The sequence below is a fragment of the Rana temporaria genome, chromosome 1 (assembly GCF_905171775.1).
Source record: "Rana temporaria chromosome 1, aRanTem1.1, whole genome shotgun sequence".
NCBI classification, from domain to species: Eukaryota; Metazoa; Chordata; class Amphibia; order Anura; family Ranidae; genus Rana; species Rana temporaria.
In genome coordinates this window covers 289,892,617-289,912,535 of record NC_053489.1, presented here as the reverse complement: position 1 = coordinate 289,912,535, position 19,919 = coordinate 289,892,617, and the positions used below count along the sequence as shown (strand labels likewise).

The 19,919-nt window shown below is 38.2% G+C and overlaps 1 protein-coding gene across 1 annotated transcript in view; it reads right to left on the bottom strand.

Moving 5' to 3' along the window:
- Positions 1 to 11,448: 11,448 nt before the first annotated feature.
- DMRT2 (doublesex and mab-3 related transcription factor 2) overlaps positions 11,449 to 19,919 on the bottom strand; it is a 12,123-nt gene continuing 3,652 nt past the window's right edge. Inside the window, exons 3-4 of the mRNA XM_040357202.1 lie at positions 17,232 to 17,334; positions 11,449 to 12,696 (exon numbers count right to left, since the gene is read on the bottom strand). Of these exons, the coding sequence (XP_040213136.1) occupies positions 11,672 to 12,696; positions 17,232 to 17,334 (1,128 nt within the window). The 3' untranslated portion in view covers positions 11,449 to 11,671. The remainder of the gene's footprint in view (positions 12,697 to 17,231; positions 17,335 to 19,919) is intronic.

Genomic DNA, 19,919 nt, shown 5'->3' with positions numbered 1-19,919 from the left:
CGGGGACTCTTTTTGTGCTGCCCCCCTGCAAAGTGCTGCCCTAGGCCTGGGCCTTGGTGGCCTAGGCCAGGATACAGCGTTGGAGTTGGGCCCAGTATTCTTAAGCCCTGTACACACACACAGTTTTCCCGGCGGTAAAAAGTCCGCCGGGAAAGCCGAGAAACCGGCAGGAAAACTGCCATTAGAGCTTTGGCCGGGAATCCCGGCCATGTGTATGCTCCATCGGCACTGCCTCGCAGTGTTTCCGATAGGAAAGTATTAGTAAATCTGGCGGGAAATAAAACCGCCGGGAATCCCGACGAAAATAGAAAACAGATTCTCTATTTTGCCGCCGGGATTCACGGCTGTTTTCCTGTCAGGAAAACTGCCAGGAAGCTTAGGCCTCGTACACACGACCGAGATTCTTGGCAAAAACCAGCAAGAAACTTGCTAGGAGATATTTTTTTGCCGAGGAAACCGGTCGTGTGTACATTTTCGTCAAGGAAACTGTCGAGAAACTCGACGAGCCAAAAAGAGAGCAAGTTCTCTATTTCCTCGACGGGAATGGAGAAACTTGCCTTGTCAAGTTCCTCGACAGCCTAACAAGGAACTCGACGAGGAAAACGATGTGTTTCGCCCGTCGAGTTCCTCGGTCGTGTGTACGAGGCTTCACACACGTCTGGTTTTCCTGGCCAAAAGCTCTCTTGGCAGTTTTCCTAGCAGGAAAAGACCTGATTAGAGGCATCTCCTCCCTTTCTCTGCAATACAACTCTTTGTAAGGACACTAAGGGGTGTAGCTTTTACTCAGCTATGCCAGCACCGGGGGAACCAAGTGTAAAGCCCCATACACAATATCAGTTTTCCTGCAGGTTTTTCTCTTCAGGTTTACCAAAACCATCTAATATGAGGTCAAAGCTCAAGAGTTTCAATTCGTATGCAATCAGGCAGGCCCTTGGACTACATGGTTTTGGTAAACCTGAAGAGAAAAACCTGCAGGAAAACTGATAGTGTGTATGGGGTTTTAGGACAGGTGATAGCATTTTTACTGACACCAGCTGCCTTTGCAAAGCCAGATATTACATTCTAAAAGCAGTGATACAATAAACATCGAGGTTCAAATAGGAATGTACATTTTTCTTGTATTTAGACATTTTCTGTTTAGCCTTGATTTTAGTTACACATAATATTCTATGGGGGCACAAGGAACAAAAAGCGATAACATATTGTGAGACTTCAATTTGGCTTCTAAATTGTAAATGTATTTTTAGATATAGGAGTTCTCAAATTTGTTTTGACATCAACATCCTCTAATACTCTGAACAACAACACTGTACAGTACTGTAGCAGAGGGCCAAGACTAGGAGCCAATCAGGCTCTTTTGCGTGCACATGTGCTGACTGGTAACATGCTGATATGAAGAGAGATCAGAGATAATTACCTCATCGATGTACTGCTGCTTCATTGTCTAATTATGAACTGTAAGTATGTTTTCCTTACCAAGCTGTGCTGCTACTAAAGTGGACCCTTAATGATCTAGTTGTGCTATAAACAAATGTGCCATTGGCTGTAGCATCAAACAGAAAACGATATCATAACCTTAAAGGAAAATAAAAGCATATTTTTTAATGCAAATACTCTAAAAAGTTATACATTGTGTATGCATGCATGCATACTTGCAAATCTGTGTTACCTTTTTCATTATCCATATTTCTTATTATCCATCCTGCTTAGTCCAGGAAAGTGATGTAATCATTCTGTCATAGCGAGCTCTCTGTAGGAACTTATACTATTCTTTGCCAGAAAGCAGCATGTAATACAGCAGTTCTATCCCTCCCTAATCCCCCTTTCTCCAGCTCTTTTATGGGCTATTTTTTATTTTCCTATAAAAATGCAGCTAAAAAAACTAGGGAGGGAGAACACGGGCATTACTTGGTTTGTGCAGTATTGGTATCTGCCCCTGATACGAACATAGGACCATAATGACAAACTAATAAAGAGGTGTAGAAATCTTATGACCTCTGAGCTGTTCTGATAGCAAATCTGAAACTAACAGGTCACAGAGAATCATAGGTCCTACACTGTGCCTTCTGAAAAGACCCTAAGGCCCCGTACACACGACCGGTTTTCTTGGCAGAATTCAGCAAGAAACTCGATGGGAGACGTATTCTGCCGAGAAAACCGGTCATGTGTACACTTTTCGCCGAGGAAACCAAACCAAACATGTTCTCTATTTCCTCGTTGGCCAATGGGAAAATTTGGCTTGCCGAGATCCTCGGCGGCTTCACAAGGAACTCGACGAGCAAAACGATGTGTTTTGCACGTCGAGTTTCTCGGACGTGTGTACGGGGCCTAAGACACATATGGGGGAATTCAATAAAGCACTACCGACCAATATGGCCCTTTAAAATGGCCTGCGCCAGATTAAAAAATCCATCCTGTCAGTTTCAGTAATTCTATGAATATGTTTGGCAGATTAGGCGGTTAATAATATTATATAATTATTATTGCACCAAATTAAAAAATAATTACCTATAGTTCATAGATAATGAAAGGAGGTAAATAACACCTACTCTAACTTGACTCACAGAGACAGACAGAGCGCCTGTACCTATAGGCAGTGCAGCAGAGCGACGATTTTGCCACTGTTACCCTCCCCCTGTCACTTTTTGCTAAATAAGAACGCTGACAGCCTTCTGGCAACCAGTGAAGCTGCAGTGCCTGCTGTCAATCACAAAGGGAGCAGCCCTAATAGGGAACTAGTGTTTGTAACTCCCCATCAGGCTCCGCCCACCTGGTATAAACCTCCATGAAGCAGCACGGTTTGACAGGCGTTGCGGTGGCGGGAAACGCAGTTGCCCTACCACCAAACATTCACAAGTGGTGAATCAATCACCAACACATGCACTTGGAAGATTGGCCTTCTATGATTGTTTTGGGAATGCCAGATTCACTGCTTTACATAGTATATATGTACCTTATATTATGCATGTGTGAAAGGATGCACTATTTATAAATTGTAATATAAGACAAAACTCCAGGGAAAAAATATTAAAAGACGTGCAATGGGGCGATTTACCAAAACTGGTTCAGCCGTGCATAGTGACCAAACAACTTCTAACTTCAGCTTGTTCAAATTAAGCTTTGACAATAAAACCTAGAAGCTGATTGGTTACTGTGCATAGCTACACCAGTTTTAGCAAATCTCTCCCAATATGTGACTTTATGTATATTTTGTGATTCATGTAATATTTATACTTTCATTAGGTGAAAATAGAGTGAGAGCAGCTATGACAGCAGAAGGAACTAATACGCCACTCTATCCTCTTGCCCATCACAGAACTCTTTATATTCTGTGGATGGGTATGAAAGCCCTAACAATCCTGATGCAGTGCCGGAAGCATAGCGAGAGTTATACTTGCTGGCATGAATGAAAGTGTAAATGTTACACAACATCACAAGCATAGTTAGGGTGATATACACCTTTTAACACTTAACTTACAGTAGGTGCCGCCGATTTTGTGTCAATCTCGCCTCTGCTAGCGGCGAGATTGACCACCCGCGATCCCCGTCGCGAGCGCAGAGCTACGTTGCTCCTCCTACTCGCCGCCCGAATGGATTCCTATGGATGCGCGACATCTCGCGGGGGCAGCGAGCATGAGAAGCACAGGCTCCAGCTGCAATATCCAGCGCGATCCCATCGCGCTGTATATACAAAATCGGAGGCACCTACTGTATACAGGCATACCCCACTTTTAAGTACACAATGGGGTTTATTACTAAAGCTGGAGTGCAAAATCAGGCTCACTTCTGCTTAGAAACCAATGAGCTTCTAACCCCAGCTTGTTCAATTAATCTTTGGTAATAAAATCTGGAAGCTGATTGGTTTCTATGCAGAAGTGAGCCTGATTTTGCATTTTCCAGCTTTAGTAAATAAACCCCATTGTGTATTTAAAAGGGTGGTATCAGGGCTGATCCTAGGGTCACAGGTGCCTGGGTGCAGAAATATTTCTGGCGCCCCCACATGGGCGTTGTAATTTTACTAACCCCTCCCCTTTACAAATGTTTCCATGGCAATGACTCAACCACAGAGATGCTCCCCCACGAAGTCTTCATTAACCTGGGATCCTTACATGATCTCTTAACCTCCCTGACGGTATGATTCTGTCAGAAAAAACATGCTAAAAGCGGTACCATTATTTGCAAGGAAATTTGGCGTTTTATATTGTAGGTCTGTAATTTTTAGAAATAACTCACTTAAATCTGACCAAACAAGCTTCTAATAGGCATCCCGGGTATGACATTTTTTTAAAAACAAAATTATAAATTATAATATAATAAATAATTATAAATAATTATAACAAATAATAATATAATTATAATAAAAATTATTCAATAATGTAATCAAATCAAAATCACTGAAATTTGCTCAGTTGCAGAATTGTTGCTGTCATTATTTTTTTTTTTTTATGACGAATTTCCCCACAAATCGCTATCGCACAATTCTGCAAGTGATTATAATTTATTATCGCTGTTTTTTAGCTGATCTAAAACTATTTTTGACATAAAGGGACACTTTTGGTTGCTATGGACAATCTACAGTTTGCAGGGAGAAAGAAACGTTTTTATTATATAAAATGACATGCATGACACAGGACAGACCACTAGGGACAGGGGGGGTGTGTTTTTTTTACATACAGTACTGTAATCTATAAGATTACAGTATACTGTATGTAAGGTGTTTGTTTACTTTTTTGAATTTGGCGCCGTTCTCCGTCCCCGTGCGTCGTAACGTCGCAGGGAACGGAGATCGGCGTCACACGGAGGCACTGTGTGAATCGAGCGAGGTCCTGCTCGCTCACACAGCGCGGTGGCATCGCTGGATCCAGGGACAAGGTAAGTAACTTGTGCCTGTGGATCTAGCGAGGCAAGCCCGTGGCTGACACGGGGTTACCGATCGTAGCAGGAAAATCTAACCCCGTGTCAGACACGGGAAGACCGCCAGGGAGGTTAACAATAAACAAAATCAGAGTACTTTATTGGGACCTGGAGGGGGGCCTCTATGATGTACACAGAGAGGGCTTCTGTTAGACAGTTGGTTAGATGTTCGGCTCCCCCACCTCTGCAGGCGCCTGGGTGCCCTGCCTAGGATCAGCCCTGGGTGGTATGCCTGTATTTACACTGTAGATTATACAAAATCCTGGCGTTCTACTTTAAGAATGGTTGCATTAAACAAAATGAATAAACTATATCTTAATCATTATAATCCATTCTCTTTTCTCAGGAAGATAATCAAATCTGTCCCTTTACATAAATACAGACATATGTATTAGGTATTCCCGAAAAAGCTAATAGACCCTGATAAAAAAAACCATACATGGTAAACCCATTAATTGCAACCATTCCAGATTGGCCTGTTATAATCTAAAGGACAACACTTCAACCCTCAGCTGGCATCATATAGAGCAGGGGTGCCCAACCAGTGGCCCGCGGAGCCCTCTGATGTGGCCCGCGACCTCCTGCTCTGGGATGGAATAAAATAGAATAGAATACTGTTATTAAAGGTAAGTTTAGTATTATCACAGTGTATATATGGACATATCTGTTCTGCAGTGGTTACTGGGCTGCTTTCAAACTGATCCACAGGTGCAGAGAAGTGCACCTGTGGGTTACTTGCACTGAGCCATAGACTGTTATTACTTGTGAGTTTGGTGTGCTGAGAGTAGAGTGGTCTCTATAGAGCTGAGTGGGCTGCCATCCACCCGCTCTACACATTGTGGCCCGCGACCGGTTACCAAGTTGCTTAAGTGGCCCTTGCTTTTCAAAAGTTTGGGCACCCCTGATGTAGAGTATGTTTGACTGCCATGTATATTTACTGTAAATCTATTACTATATAGCTATTAATAATTATATGGAGATAACATTATGTTGCTGAAATAACCAGTAGCTAAAAGTTTAGGATCTGCCAAAAAAAATAAAGTTATTTTCTTGAAGTTTAAGAATGAATACAATAAAAAATAATTCTTCTTATATCCATGACAAGCTAAGAAAAATGGTGTATATTTATTATGTAGGCTATTAGAGCACTTAGCCCTTTTGACTTAAGCCTTCAAAGCACTGTAAATACTACCCTGAATGTAATCTAAGCCGAGCTGATTGGTGTCCAAAAAAACAAAAGTCTGTCACTTCCAGCCCATTAGAAATATGAGGCATTTTAAGATGAACTGGCTTTCCCCTTCTGGACTCTGCCTATGAAGCGAAAAGGAAAATTCCACAATAATTGTATCACCTGATATTCTTATCTGTTTTTTTAATTACCATATACTGCTCTTAGATTCTATTTTGGAATAGAGAAAGAACAAGATGGGATCTGGAATCCCAAATGTTATTGCATTCAGAAATAAAGATGTTTCTTTATGTGCAGTGTTGTGTTTCATCACATTTGAATCCTTCCAGTAACATAGGGTGTGGCATCCGTTCTGTTAACTCGCTGAGGTGCAAATATTTACTGCCTATGTTCATCTGTTTTTGGTGTTCCAAGTGCCACACATGGGAGCCACGCAATTTTTTTTAGAAGTTTCCCACGCCTAACCACGAGGTTATCTATTTTTTGTCTTGTGGTGGTCAATACCAGTATTCAGTTTTGAGTAGGCCACTGTCTATAATGATTTTGTTTCTTCCTTGCTAATATGGGCTCCCCAGACTTGATCTAATTTTCTTTAAGAATCCAAAACTATATTAAATGGTTAACTGCTTCTTATCTAAGCAGGACATAGTGGGGTTTATTTCACTAAGGCTGGGTTCACACTAATGCGAATTGGATGCGGATTTTCACTGCATCCAATTTGCATGACAGGAGAGTGGGACCAGCTCTCAATGAAGGTGGCTCACACATCTCCGAGGGGCCCGGCAGAGCACACAGCAGAAGGGTCCTGTGCATCTTTGGTTCCGTTTCAGGGCCGAATTCAGGCAAAAATTCTCACCTAATTCGGACCTGGAACAGTGAACTGAGATGCACTGGACCCCTTGCTGTGCCCCGTGGCTGCACATAGTGTGAACCCAGCCTAAAGGAGTAAGCAGCTTGTGGTCGCTTGAAATACTTGATTGATTTTTTTTTTCACTAGAACCTAATCAGATCTTTGAAGCAAGCAAAGGACTCTTTTAGCCTGTCCATAGACCTCAGAGGGCTTTCGATGGCACAACACAATTCAACTACTCCCAGGGCAAGCTGTCATGCAGAGAAAGCTATATAATTAACATGGTCAAGCTTCATAGCAGTGTAAATAGAGAGGGAAGGGGTGAAGCAAGAAGCATAAAGCTTTGCCAGCTTATCATTAAGAACAGCAATTGTAACCAGACAAGTGTTTTCTAAAATCCCAATTAGTTGTTCCTTACAAATGTTGAGTGAAAGCCATGCAGGGGTTCCATAAACATGAGATCATTATTGGCCATAGCAGAAGACTGTCATCATATATCTACTGTGTACTTGTAGATTCGGTATAGAAGCCCCTTATTTTTCTTCACTGTTTTAGGTACATTAAATTGAAAGTTCTTTTGAAGCAAAGCTTAATGTGAATGGGGAACACAGCAACTTGATAGTTAGTATTGTGCTTTTAGCTAGGTTCGGATTTGTGGAAAGAAACCTAAGCCAAAGCCTAAGGCAGCAGAAAAGTAATAAAAAAACTCCTTGTTTAATTATGTCACATATGTTTTCATGTAAGCCTTTAACAGGGAAATGATCAAGAATAAATACTTTATTAAATGAAAATCACACTTGAGGGCATGTCACTAAAACCCATCCCAACTTACAACTTACTTTGCATGTGCTCCCTTGATTTGGTTGTATCACACTTTCCAAAAATATAATGGTAGACTGAAGGAGTATGGGAATGTTTTTATGTATGGCTGTAGTAGGAAAATGGAAACTATAACAAAATGTAATTTTCTATATGCACAATTTGCCACTAATAAATAAATTAAAGAACACAGTATTTTGGTTAAAGTCCAGCTCCATCTTTTTTTCCCCCCGTTTTTTAATAGACTGGTAAAAAGTAAATACTTCTGTCAAATGTTGTTGCTGTCACTGACCCTATTAGATTTTACCTCACTCCCTGTACTGCCTCACTACCTCTTAAGCCTCGTACACACGACGAGGAACTCGACGGGCGAAACACATCGTTTTCCTCGTCGAGTTCCTTGTTAGGCTGTCGAGGAACTCGACAAGGCAAGTTTCTCCATTCTCGTCGAGGAAATAGAGAACTTGCTCTCTTTTTGGCTCGTCGAGTTTCTCCACAGTTTCCTCAACGAAAATGTACACACGACTGGTTTCCTCGGCAAAAAAATATCTCCCAGCAAGTTTCTTGCTGTTTTTTGCAGAGGCTTTTACGAGACTTTACAGCCTGTGACAGCAGGACAAGAAGTTGGGCATGTGGTTTTCAACAAAGCAGGAAGACACTCTGTCTAAAACAGAAAGAAAAAATCTGTTGGGGTTAATATATTTGAGCATGTTTTGGTTCTATTTAGTTTTTTCCATTTTCGAGTTATAAAAAATAACAATATAAAAAATGAGCAACCCTTTGAGACAAATATTAATAAACATTTCCAGCTATGAAATTAACTTATTACCTTAGGAGGGTATTCCAGTGTATGGCTGGATGATACCTGAAACAGCTACTGAGAAGTCATTTTGAAAAGGCTAGACACTGCAAAGGTCCTTATGTACCAAGGCAGCTGACATAAAAAAGGATTTAGACTTATATGCCCTGTACACACGATTGGTTCGTCTGATGAAAACATTTTTTTATCCATCGGTGAAAAAAAAATAGAACCTGTTTTAAATTTTTCTTATGGTTAAAAAAACGATAGAAAAAAACGATTGTCTGTGGGGAAATCCATCGGTCAAAAATCCATGCATGCTCATAATCAAGTCGACGCATGCTCGGAAGCATTGAACTTCATTTTTCTCAGCACGTCGTAGTGTTTTACGTCACCGCGTTGGACACGATCGGATTTTTAACCGATTGTGTGTAGGCAAGACTGATGAAAGTCAGCTTCATCGGATATCCGATGAAAAAATCCATCGGATTAGATTCCATCAGATATCCGATCGTGTGTACAGGGCTTTAGAAGAAATGCATCGGTTCTTCAGGTATAAAAAATTGTCAACACTTTGCCAACTTTTTATAATGGGTTTGCAAAAAAATAATAATGATCACTTGGTGAAATATATATTAGGGAATATGTTGCAACCATTGTGGAGGTCACGAGACCTAGATTTTTAAGGTTCTATAAATAAACCACTTTGTATTTATAAAAAAAATTCAAGAGTATGTTAAAGACTGTTTCCTTCTGAAAATGGCATTGTCTGGCTTTGTCTTGATTTAATACATTTAAGATGTAGACCTAGAACAAGTTTTCCAAAATTGAGATGCAAATAAATTTGAAGCTTCGTATCTGTATATTGGTTCCATGGCATGGAATAGAGAGTTTGAGGCAAAGATTCAACATGAGCCAGGCAACTATTATTTTCAGAGAAAGAGATCAACAACAATTGCCTACATGTGTTTCTCATGATTGATTGATTATAAATAACGCAAAGCATTACACGGTAGGCCTGACTTACTAAAATCAGATGTGAGGTAAAGTGTCAAATATCCAATCAAGTTCTATTTTTCTACACTCCCCCAGCTCGGGAAGGAAAAGTTGATGTGAACACGTGTTCAGTTTACCTCACTTGACAGTAGAGTATATCAGGCCAATCTTTCATGATTGATATGAAATTTACACTAGGACAAGGGGAAAATAATTGTATACATGTCTTATAAAAGCATTTAGGCAATCTCATTTCCCAGTAAAAATATTTTGTCTGCAAGCCACAAAAGGCTTTTATCTAAACACTTGAACAGCAAGCCCTCGTTTATTTCATCTGCACATTGAAGAGAATTTACTAAGACTGAAAAAAACAGAATCTGCAGCAGCTGTGCATGGCATCCAGTCAGCTTCTAGCTTTCATTTTCAAAGCTCAACTGAACAAACTGAAGCTGGAAGTTGATTGGTTACTTTGCACCGCTTCTCAAGATCTGCTTCTGCTGTAATAAATGCCCCCTGCCACTGGGTTTTTGAAGTGAAAACTACAAAGTGAAAAAAGCTACAATTTATTAAGTGAAGTTTCTCAGCTTTTTAGAAAATACCAACCTCAATGTTATATGTTTTGTTGAATTGTTTAAAGCTGAATACTATCCACTCTAGGGAGCACCATGTTAATCAGTTATCTGGAATGTTCAGGCAGAAAGTAGTGTTAGTGTTAGCTTTATGTAACTTCAGATGAAATATATTCATAAAATATATTTAACAATAACTGGCTATTTGGAATGAACACCCAATTGTTGGGCTATTTGGAATGAATGGCCCAACAAATGGGTGTTCATCCCAAATAGTCAGTTATTGTTAAATACTGTACTGTATACTGGACTTATCTCCCAGCCACATCTTCATTGCATCATGCAATGCAAGGTAGACGATTGGACAAGGTATATATTATTCAGTGTACACTGTACAATGAGACATCCTGTTTTACTTTTAATTCTAAATATAACAATGTGAGATGTAGGTGAAAAAATTCTAAAACCTAATTACTTACCATAAACAGCTGGCAGGATACTACTGTATCCAACTGGGGGAAACTACCCAAATACTGGAAAGCAACATAGGGCTGCTAACTTACAATTATATATAAAAAAAAGTATGTTAACATAAACTCATATACCCTTAAACTCTTCACAAGCTGTCATTTTGACCAACTGTTAGATATTGCAGGTAGAAATTTGCAATGTAAATTTAAAGAAAAAAAATATACTAATGTAAATCAACTAATTATTGTGATTCAACCTGAACTTTGTGCACGTGTTTACACTGGGGTTGACTTGAAAAATAGTGAAGCTTAACAAACTGAATGTTCTCTTAGCTGAGTGAATACCTTGAAGTTGTGTTCACTAAAAATTTGTGCAGGAAAAAAAAAATGTACTTACGCTTACCCTTGATGGGATGATTAAAGTGAACACATTTTCAATTTAGTCATTGATCCAAGAGACAAATTCTACAGTGTCTCTGAAGAATCTATACTATTCTAAATGTAGTAAATAAATCTCACTGAATCATTATTCATGTCCCTGTATGGGCTTAATTAATCTTATACTCCTAGTGCATAAGGTAATTATTCAAATCATCAAATTGGGCTGACAATAATGTGAATTTTACACCTTTGACCCATATTAGTAAAAAAAAAAATTACAATATAATTTACTACATTTGCTAGAAAAAAAAAATGTTGTAATATAACAAACACACATGATGCTCTAATATGCCATAACTACTTTCTATCACCTATAATAGTGCAACGGTGCAACATTTACTTCTGAATCAGAATTTTTTTTTTCCATGTATAGACACATATCATATAACCATGAACATAAATACTTTTGTCATTGTGTTTTATTACTTATATATATTTATATATTTGTTTAATATTCAATTACTTTACAATTCACATTTGCAGATCAAATTTTTTACATTTAAATATTGTTTTTTGTACAAAAAAAAAAAGAAACATGCAAATGTGTATTCTGTACATTGTATCAAAAATGTTATAGACACGAGTAGCTAAACCAGTAGCTACAGACTCTTTTTGGCAGAATGTCTACTGGCTGGCTCTTTGTGATGTGGTTGAAGGCATCTTCAGGATTGATTCAACAGAAAACGGTAAGGGCTCATTGACAGAAAGTTTTGTTCCTGGTTCTTTTCCCAAGATAAACTCCTTGTTGTAACTATCAACAGTTAATTTGTACTTCTGGTTTTCCTTGGACGTGCATTCTCTGAATTTCTTTGCAGGCTCTTCATAGGGGTCTTTGACACTCTGTGTTTTAAGCTCTGACAATGACTTCTCAAGATGTGCCTGTTGAAATAATGAGTGGAAGGGGCTATACTTTAAAGACAGAGGCTGCTTTGCCGTTTCCTTACTGATCTTGTTCATAAGACTGTCCTGGGGAGACAAACTGTCTTTGCTGGGTAACTGTGAGAAGTTCCTTTTAGGAGGAGAAAATGCAGATCTTTCTCCAACACCTTGGGACAGGTTCGGTTGATGGAGCATTTGGCCCTCTAATTTAGGAGGTACCATATCATGTTCTGTAGGTTGGCAATCAATCATGTGGTTGTTTTTGGAGTCCCAGTTTGAGCCAGATTTCAGTGCCTGCATGGCTGTGGCATTTAACAAGTACTGTTGGTAGAGAAGAGCATCAGTGATAGGGCCTCCAGCTTTTGGCCACACCACGAACCTGGAGGGGATGGGGTATTGTCTATAGGTAGTTGCCACACTGACATTAGAAGAAATAAGTTCCACATTCCCTGCCCCCGAATACTGCATGGTGAGGTCAAGGCAAGTAGGCACAAAGTTGCAGAACTCTTTGTTAGGGACATCAACCTGTGAGTTCCCATAGGCAGCTTTGTAGGAGTTGTACTCTGCAGCATGTACCATGCGGCTGGGCAAGAAGAGGTTGGCAGCCTGAGTGGCTTCTAGCATCTCTCTTTCCTTGTACTCCCTCTCCAGCATAATATTCTCCAACTCCTTATCAGCAAAGGCTCGTCTCTTCCTCATTCTGTCACTCACAGGGCCTGGCAGGGGGGAATTGGGCCCCATGTAGGAATCTGCTGGCAAGGGTCGATAACCTAAAATCACAAGTTATTTATTAGGTGGGTTGTATCTATGCCAAGGGAAAGCAGTTTTCATAACTTTTCAAACAAATGATTTACAGAGCAGAGCTCCAAGTGAATACTTTCCAGCCAGCATAGAAAAAAAGTAGGTTCTCTCTGCTCATCGCTGCTGATTAAATATTTTTTTACTGTTGTAAATTATTTCTCTTAAGTAATGTTTGGCAAAGGGTTATTAACATTTATTTTTAGCAAGATTTTAAAACATTATCATTATAGTATATGATAGTATTCTGTAACAGCCAGATCCCCTACACATTATCTGCAAGTTAGCCACCTTACAATAAAAAATGTCTGTGAGACCTAAGAGAATGTATATATACATATATATCATTTTTGAATAAAAGAGAACCTATTACCTATGAAAGAACAAAGACATGCAAAAAACTCACTAGATCGTAATGTTTTTTCTCTGTCTGTCTGTTATAATATGATAACACATCCACGCTGGGTGCAAACGTGTTCTGAGCATTAAAGTTTCCAGCCAGCTCTATGGTGCTGCAAACTTGCATCACTTTTTGCCGGTTCACCTAAATATATATTTTGCAAATAAACAGCAGACAGCTACTGATCACCTGCTGGGAGGGTAGCAAGCAACATCATAAGTAATTGACTCTACACAAAGGCTCCCAAGCCACTGGCGTGCAATGTTGGTATAATTTGTATAATTGTACTGTGGATTCGTGTAGCACAGTACTGTAATCTGTGTATAATAAAAAGCACTAGGACCACCCACATGGAGTTTGTCTTTGACACCTGTCATGTGGTAAGACCAAAAAAGATGGCTATACCTAGAATTGATGACATGTATATTTCCTAGAGGCGAATCACAATGAATAGAAAGTTACAGATGATAGGAAACTCGAACTAGGAGAAAAGAAAAAAAGACAAGACAGTTAAGAGCAAGATAGCACAGGGGAGGATGTGTGCGCCGAGGGAAAGGAGCTGCAGCAATGACATATGTGTACTGGGACTGCTGTCTAAACACACATTATTAAAATGATCCTTTTAATGCAGAGGTTAATTCACTGAACTGATAACTTCTCAGGCCTCGTACACACGACCGAGTTTCTCGGCAAAAACCAGCAAGAACCTTGCTGGGAGATATTTTTTTGCAGAGGAAACCGGACGTGTGTATATTTTTGTCGAAGAAACTGTCGAGAACCTCGTCGAGCCAAAAACAGAGCAAGTTCTCTATTTCCTCAACGGGAGTCTGATTTGGCTCGTCGAGATCCTTGACGGGCTGGTTTTCGACGAGAAACTCGGACGTCTGTATGCTAAGAAACCCGCGCTTGCTCAGATTAAAGTATGAGACGGGAGTAAAAGTAGCATTTGTAATGGAGATAACACATTTTTAAAGCTGTAACAGACTGAAAAGTGCAAATCGTCTCTTACCAAACTTTTATTTAACACGCAAACACATGAAATTAGCAAAAGAGTTTAGCCAGTGGAATCGAACTTCCCCTGCCGTTGTATGTGTTGTATGTCACCGCGTTTGAGAACGAGGAGATTTTGGCTTGACCGTGTGTACGCAAAGCAAGCTTGTCGAGTTCCTCGACAAGCCTAACAAGGAACTCGACAAGGAAAACGATGTGTTTCGCTGTCGAGTTTCTCGGTCGTGTGTACGAGGCCTCACAAACACAGGATGGAGACACTTAAAGGATATTACTCTTTGTGATGCGTGCTGTGCATGTCTATCTCCATGCAAAACACTATTATATTTGTTTGTCAATCCAAGTGTTGAAATTGAAGCTTGCCTGACAGCGGTATTAGCAAGTAAAATACAATGCAAAACCACAGTGTCTAAACCCACAGATGTTAAATGTGACCATTGTGACATGAGGCTTTGTGATAACAATCTAAACTATGTCAGTTTTTTTTACCAGCCAGTAAAGTGAACCCGTCCATGTGAGGCTATATCATGGTGTTATAGTGCAGACACTGCAAATATCCTTTCACATTCAAATTCACAAAACCATTGCCATGTAACTAGTAGCGCAAAATCTGTGTTTTTTGTGCATTTAATTTAGACGTCTGAAGCTGTTTCAAAGTTTTGACTATCATCTGCATAGATGCTGTGTGTAGTTAGGCCTCAACACTTTCAGTGCCTGGACTCAACAGAGAACACTGCATTGCAGCATCAAGACTACAATTATTATTTGATTTGATTTATCCAGACATTGATAGGCTTCTTAAACATGTGTTATGTTGTCCTTGTGTATCCTATTGTGTATCCTATTGTAGGTGACCTATTCATTAAGTTAAATATGAGTACAAGGTAAAGAGAAAAAGTATAAGACTATGTTATATATGTTTATGTATGTGTTTTTAACAGCATTTTGTGGTTTAAAAAATAAATTGCCATCTGATGTGTTTTATCTAAATACGATTGGGTCTGAATATACCAAAGAAGTAACCTTGCCCGCTGGGCCATCGACCTCAGGAAAAGCCCACTCACAGAACTACACCCAGTTATATTTTCTAAGAACAAAAGATGATCAGGACAGCCGCACTCCAATCCAACGTGTCTTTAATGTAAAAAACTGGAAACAGGCAGTACAAGTCATAGCAACGGAACCTAGGACAGCTGACGTGTTTCACACTAACTTTAGTGTTTACTTATGAGTAAACACTAAAGTTAGTGTGAAACACGTCAGCTGTCCTAGGTTTCGTTGCTGTGACTTGTACTGCCTGTTTCCATTTTTTTACATTAAAGACACGTTGGATTGGAGTGCGGCTACCCTGATCATCTTTTGTTCTTAATTGCCATGTGCATTGCTAGCACCCTCAGTTCCTGAGAAGAAGATTTGCACCCAACAAGACCTGCCTGGAGCGGCAATCTCTGTCTCTTTACAGTTATATTTTCTAGACGCATATATACCACCACAGCCAGAATATTATTTTTCTCTAGTGTATTTATGATTAAATGAAAGCATTTTACCATGCTTTATGTCCTTTTAACAGTGGACATTTTTTTTATAATGTACCTTAGAAATATGTAGTCAGAATACTCTTTTCCTCTAACATATTTATGATTAAATGAAAGCATTTTACCATGCTTTATGTCCTTTTAACAGTGGACATTTTTTTTACATTGTACCTTAGAAGTTTGTCTTTAGAGTGAGTTAAAACATTGATTTGTTTGTAATTTATCTATCTTTTCTTTCTATTTAACATTTATATAAAGTTCTTGTGATCCTTTATGATGTCCAAAAATATGAAAAATGTGCTGTGGTAGTAGAAAATAATAAATGCGGTGGTACAGAGTTTAAATATTGCTCTTTTTTTTTTCATTTTTAAATTTACCAGAGAAGTAAGGGGACATTATATTTATAATCCATATTTATTTTTGATTTCATTTTACTATCTTGCAAAAAAATAAAAATAAGGTGGAATATATCACAGCCAGTGTGTATGTATTACTATCTATTATATGTAATGAATAAACTTACTGTAACAATTAGAAAGTGTAAGGGTTTAAATGTAATATATTTACAAAATATAATTCTCACTATTATAAGTGGATATTGTACATGCTTTCCACTCACTCCTGGTTTAACATTTTTACATTTAACATGAACTGTTGCTTTACTCCTTACAATTGATCATCTTTAAAATTGTTCGCTAAGCATGGCTGTGTTCGCTTACCCCATTATATATATGGATACATACATATATTGTGAATGTATATATTTCTGTGTGTGAGGCCTCGTACACACGACCGAGTTTCTCGGCAAAAAACAGCAAGAAACTTGCTGGGAGATATTTTTTTTCCGAGGAAACCGGTCGTGTGTACATTTTCGTCGAGGAAACTGTCGAGAAACTCGACGCGCCAAAAAGAGAGCATGTTCTCTATTTCCTTGACGAGAATGGAGAAAATTGGCTTGTCTAGTTTCTCGACAGCCTAACAAGGAACTCGACGAGGAAAACGATGTGTTTCGCCCGTCGAGTTTCTCCGTCGTGTGTACGAGGCCTGAATCTATCGATAGATCTATCTATCTATCTATCTATCTATCTATCTATCTATCTATCTATCTATCTATCTATCTATCTACATAGATAGATAGATAGATAGATAGATAGATAGATAGATAGATAGATAGATAGATAGATTTAATTATATTATATTAAATTAAATTATACTGTATTACATTTACACATAGGTAACTGTGTGCGTGCCACTTTACACATTAGTAAATAAGGCCCATTGTCTAGGCCTATTATTTTTCTTAATGATGACACCATAGGAAACATAGTGAATGCAACAAAAGGGTCCTTTGCGTAGTAGCAAAGTGTACAAGCACCCAATGTACAGACTGATTACACCCCAAGCCTAATATTGAGCTAACACATGTGCATTCCCACGTTTAGGAGCTTAAAGCGTGGGAGTAAAAGAGAGCACAGAAAGAATCATGGAAAGGGAAATTTCTATGGCTTAATTTTACTTTCTTATTTGACTGTATGTGAAAACAGGATGATGGGTGTAATATTACCTTCCAGTATACTCTTCGCCAGCAAGCTGGGGGTTCTTATATGTCTTTGATACACCGTTTTTCTCTCTGTTACGGTTGGTTTCCCTGTTAGGCCTTTCTTATCCTGCAAGAAGGAAATATCATAATAATAAATATACAATGTCACACTTCCACAATATGCAGACAGCAAGGCTCAACAAACAGGGAAGGACATGAGTTCCCTGTGTGTTGGCAAAAACATGTTGTCTTGATCATCTTATTTAGGGACGCTAAATGGAGATTCTGTTGTAAATGTAAACCTGTCATCTGCTAAACAGGAAACAACTAGTGCTTCAACCTACCGCAAACACAATAAAAAGCGCAAGTGGATATTTATGAGTTTCAACACAAAATAGCCTCCGTCCATTTCACTGTTTAGATTGGAAACACAGGGCATTAATTTTTATCTTTGATTATAAGTGACTTTAGCTTTTCTGCTTTGGTCTGGCTGAACAGGAAAGTGTTGGAAGCTTCTTCTATAGCACAAAGTGCCTTAACCATCTGTTGTACCTTGCTGGGCTGATGATGTGATGCCATAGTGGCTTAGTGCAAGTTCAGGCTTGGGATGCTGCTATGTAGGCTTAGATTCACTACAGGCATATAATGCCAGGATAACAAGCTGCTGTTATGGCAGTGATATATTGCTTGTGCTGGTACATAGTGACAGACTGGCAGTATGCTGATAGCTATCATTCTGTAGTGGGAGCTGTTAGGGAGGATTAGCACTACTCTGTTTGCGTTTGCAACTTGCCAAGTCCTGTTCTATACACCTTGCTTCCATAAAATAAAAAGATCTTCCTAAGTAACGGTGCAATAACATGGATGATATATTAACATTATTACTATTACAGAATTATTATATTTATTATTAATAATAATAAAAATTCAAATTATTGTTGTTATTCTTATTCTCATTATTTGTATTATTATTATTATTATTATTATTATTATTATTAATACTACTACTATTTTTTTATATTATTGTTATTATTTTCATTATTATTATTAATACTACTACTATTTTTTATTATTACATATTCATGGAGGAAATACACTAAATTTTTGATTGTTGCATCAGTGCAAAGTACCCAAAATTAAGTTTATTTGCACCCTTTGAATCAAACATCCATTTATATGCAGAGGAATATCACATTTTTTAGGGGAGGTGAAAAAATGACTAGCAAACCCCTTTTAATATTTTCTAATTTGCTATTAGCCTATAGATACTCTTTTGCTAAGTCATTATACCCATGACCCAGGTAACATTTATTTACACATCAGAACCATGATCCAAATACCATTTATTTACTAAGTCATTATAACCATGGCCCAGATAACATTTATTTACTAAGTCATCATAACCATGACCTAAATACCACTTATTTACTAAGTCATTATAACCATGGCCCAGATAACCTTTATTTATTAAGTGATCATAACCATGATCCAAATACCATTTATTTACTAAGTCATTATAACCATGGCCCAGATAACATTTATTTACTAAGTTATCATAACCATGATTCAAATACCATTTATTTACTAAGTCGTTATAACCATGGCCCAGATAATATTTATTTACTAAGTTATCATAACCATGATTCAAATACCATTTATTTACTAAGTCATTATAACCATGGCCCAGATAATATTTATTTACCAAGTTATCATAACCATGATTCAAATACCATTTATGTACTAAGTCATTATAACCATGGCCCAGATAACATTTATTTACTAAGTTATCATAACCATGATTCAAATACCATTTATTTACTAAGTCATTATAACCATGGCCCAGATAATATTTATTTACTAAGTGATCATAACTATGATTCAAATACCATTTATAACCATGGCCCAGATAACATTTATTTATTGGAGGAAAACATACAAAAAATGTTAATAATATTTTATATTAATTTTATCTTACTAACCAGTTATTTAGAGTTATTAGATTTGCTGGGGTGATATTAAAACATTATCAAATCACCTGCTCTTTTGAAAGAACATTTCTTGTGATGTAAAATATATATGCAAGTGCAATATTATGGAAGAAAAGCTATAAGTGGCAAGGATTTAAAGAAAAATAAAATGAGTTTTTCACCACTGATGAGAAATAAAGGCAGTTCCCAAGAAGAGATTGTTTGGTTTTATTTATAAGCAACACAGATCAAGTCTGCTTAAGAGGCAGTAATGTTTTAAGTGCCATTGGCAGGCTGTGTATTGGCAGACATGAATGGCTATGACAGTTGTGTATACAATGCTCCACACATCTAACACTATACTGACTTCTAGTGCCCCATGTATGTGTCAGAGCACAGCTGTGATCATCATAATGTAACACTTTGCTTGATGTGCTTCTAATTCTCCAAGCCAGCAACTAAAACAACATCAGGGTGGCTGTTGACACCCAAATGTGTTTATGTACCTAAAAAGACAACACTTCACTCCAGCATGTTAAGAGATCTGAATTGGAAAGCTGATTTACTAAACACACGATTTTTATTTTACATTTAAAAAAAAAAAAGTAGCTGTGTGCCCATTACCTAGATGACCTGAGTATAGAATTGTGTCTCCTTCAATAAACCCTGCAAATATATTCTCATCTCATCTTCTTATCCACATTTGCTTTGTAGATCCAGATTTTACTTTTTTTTTTTCATCAAA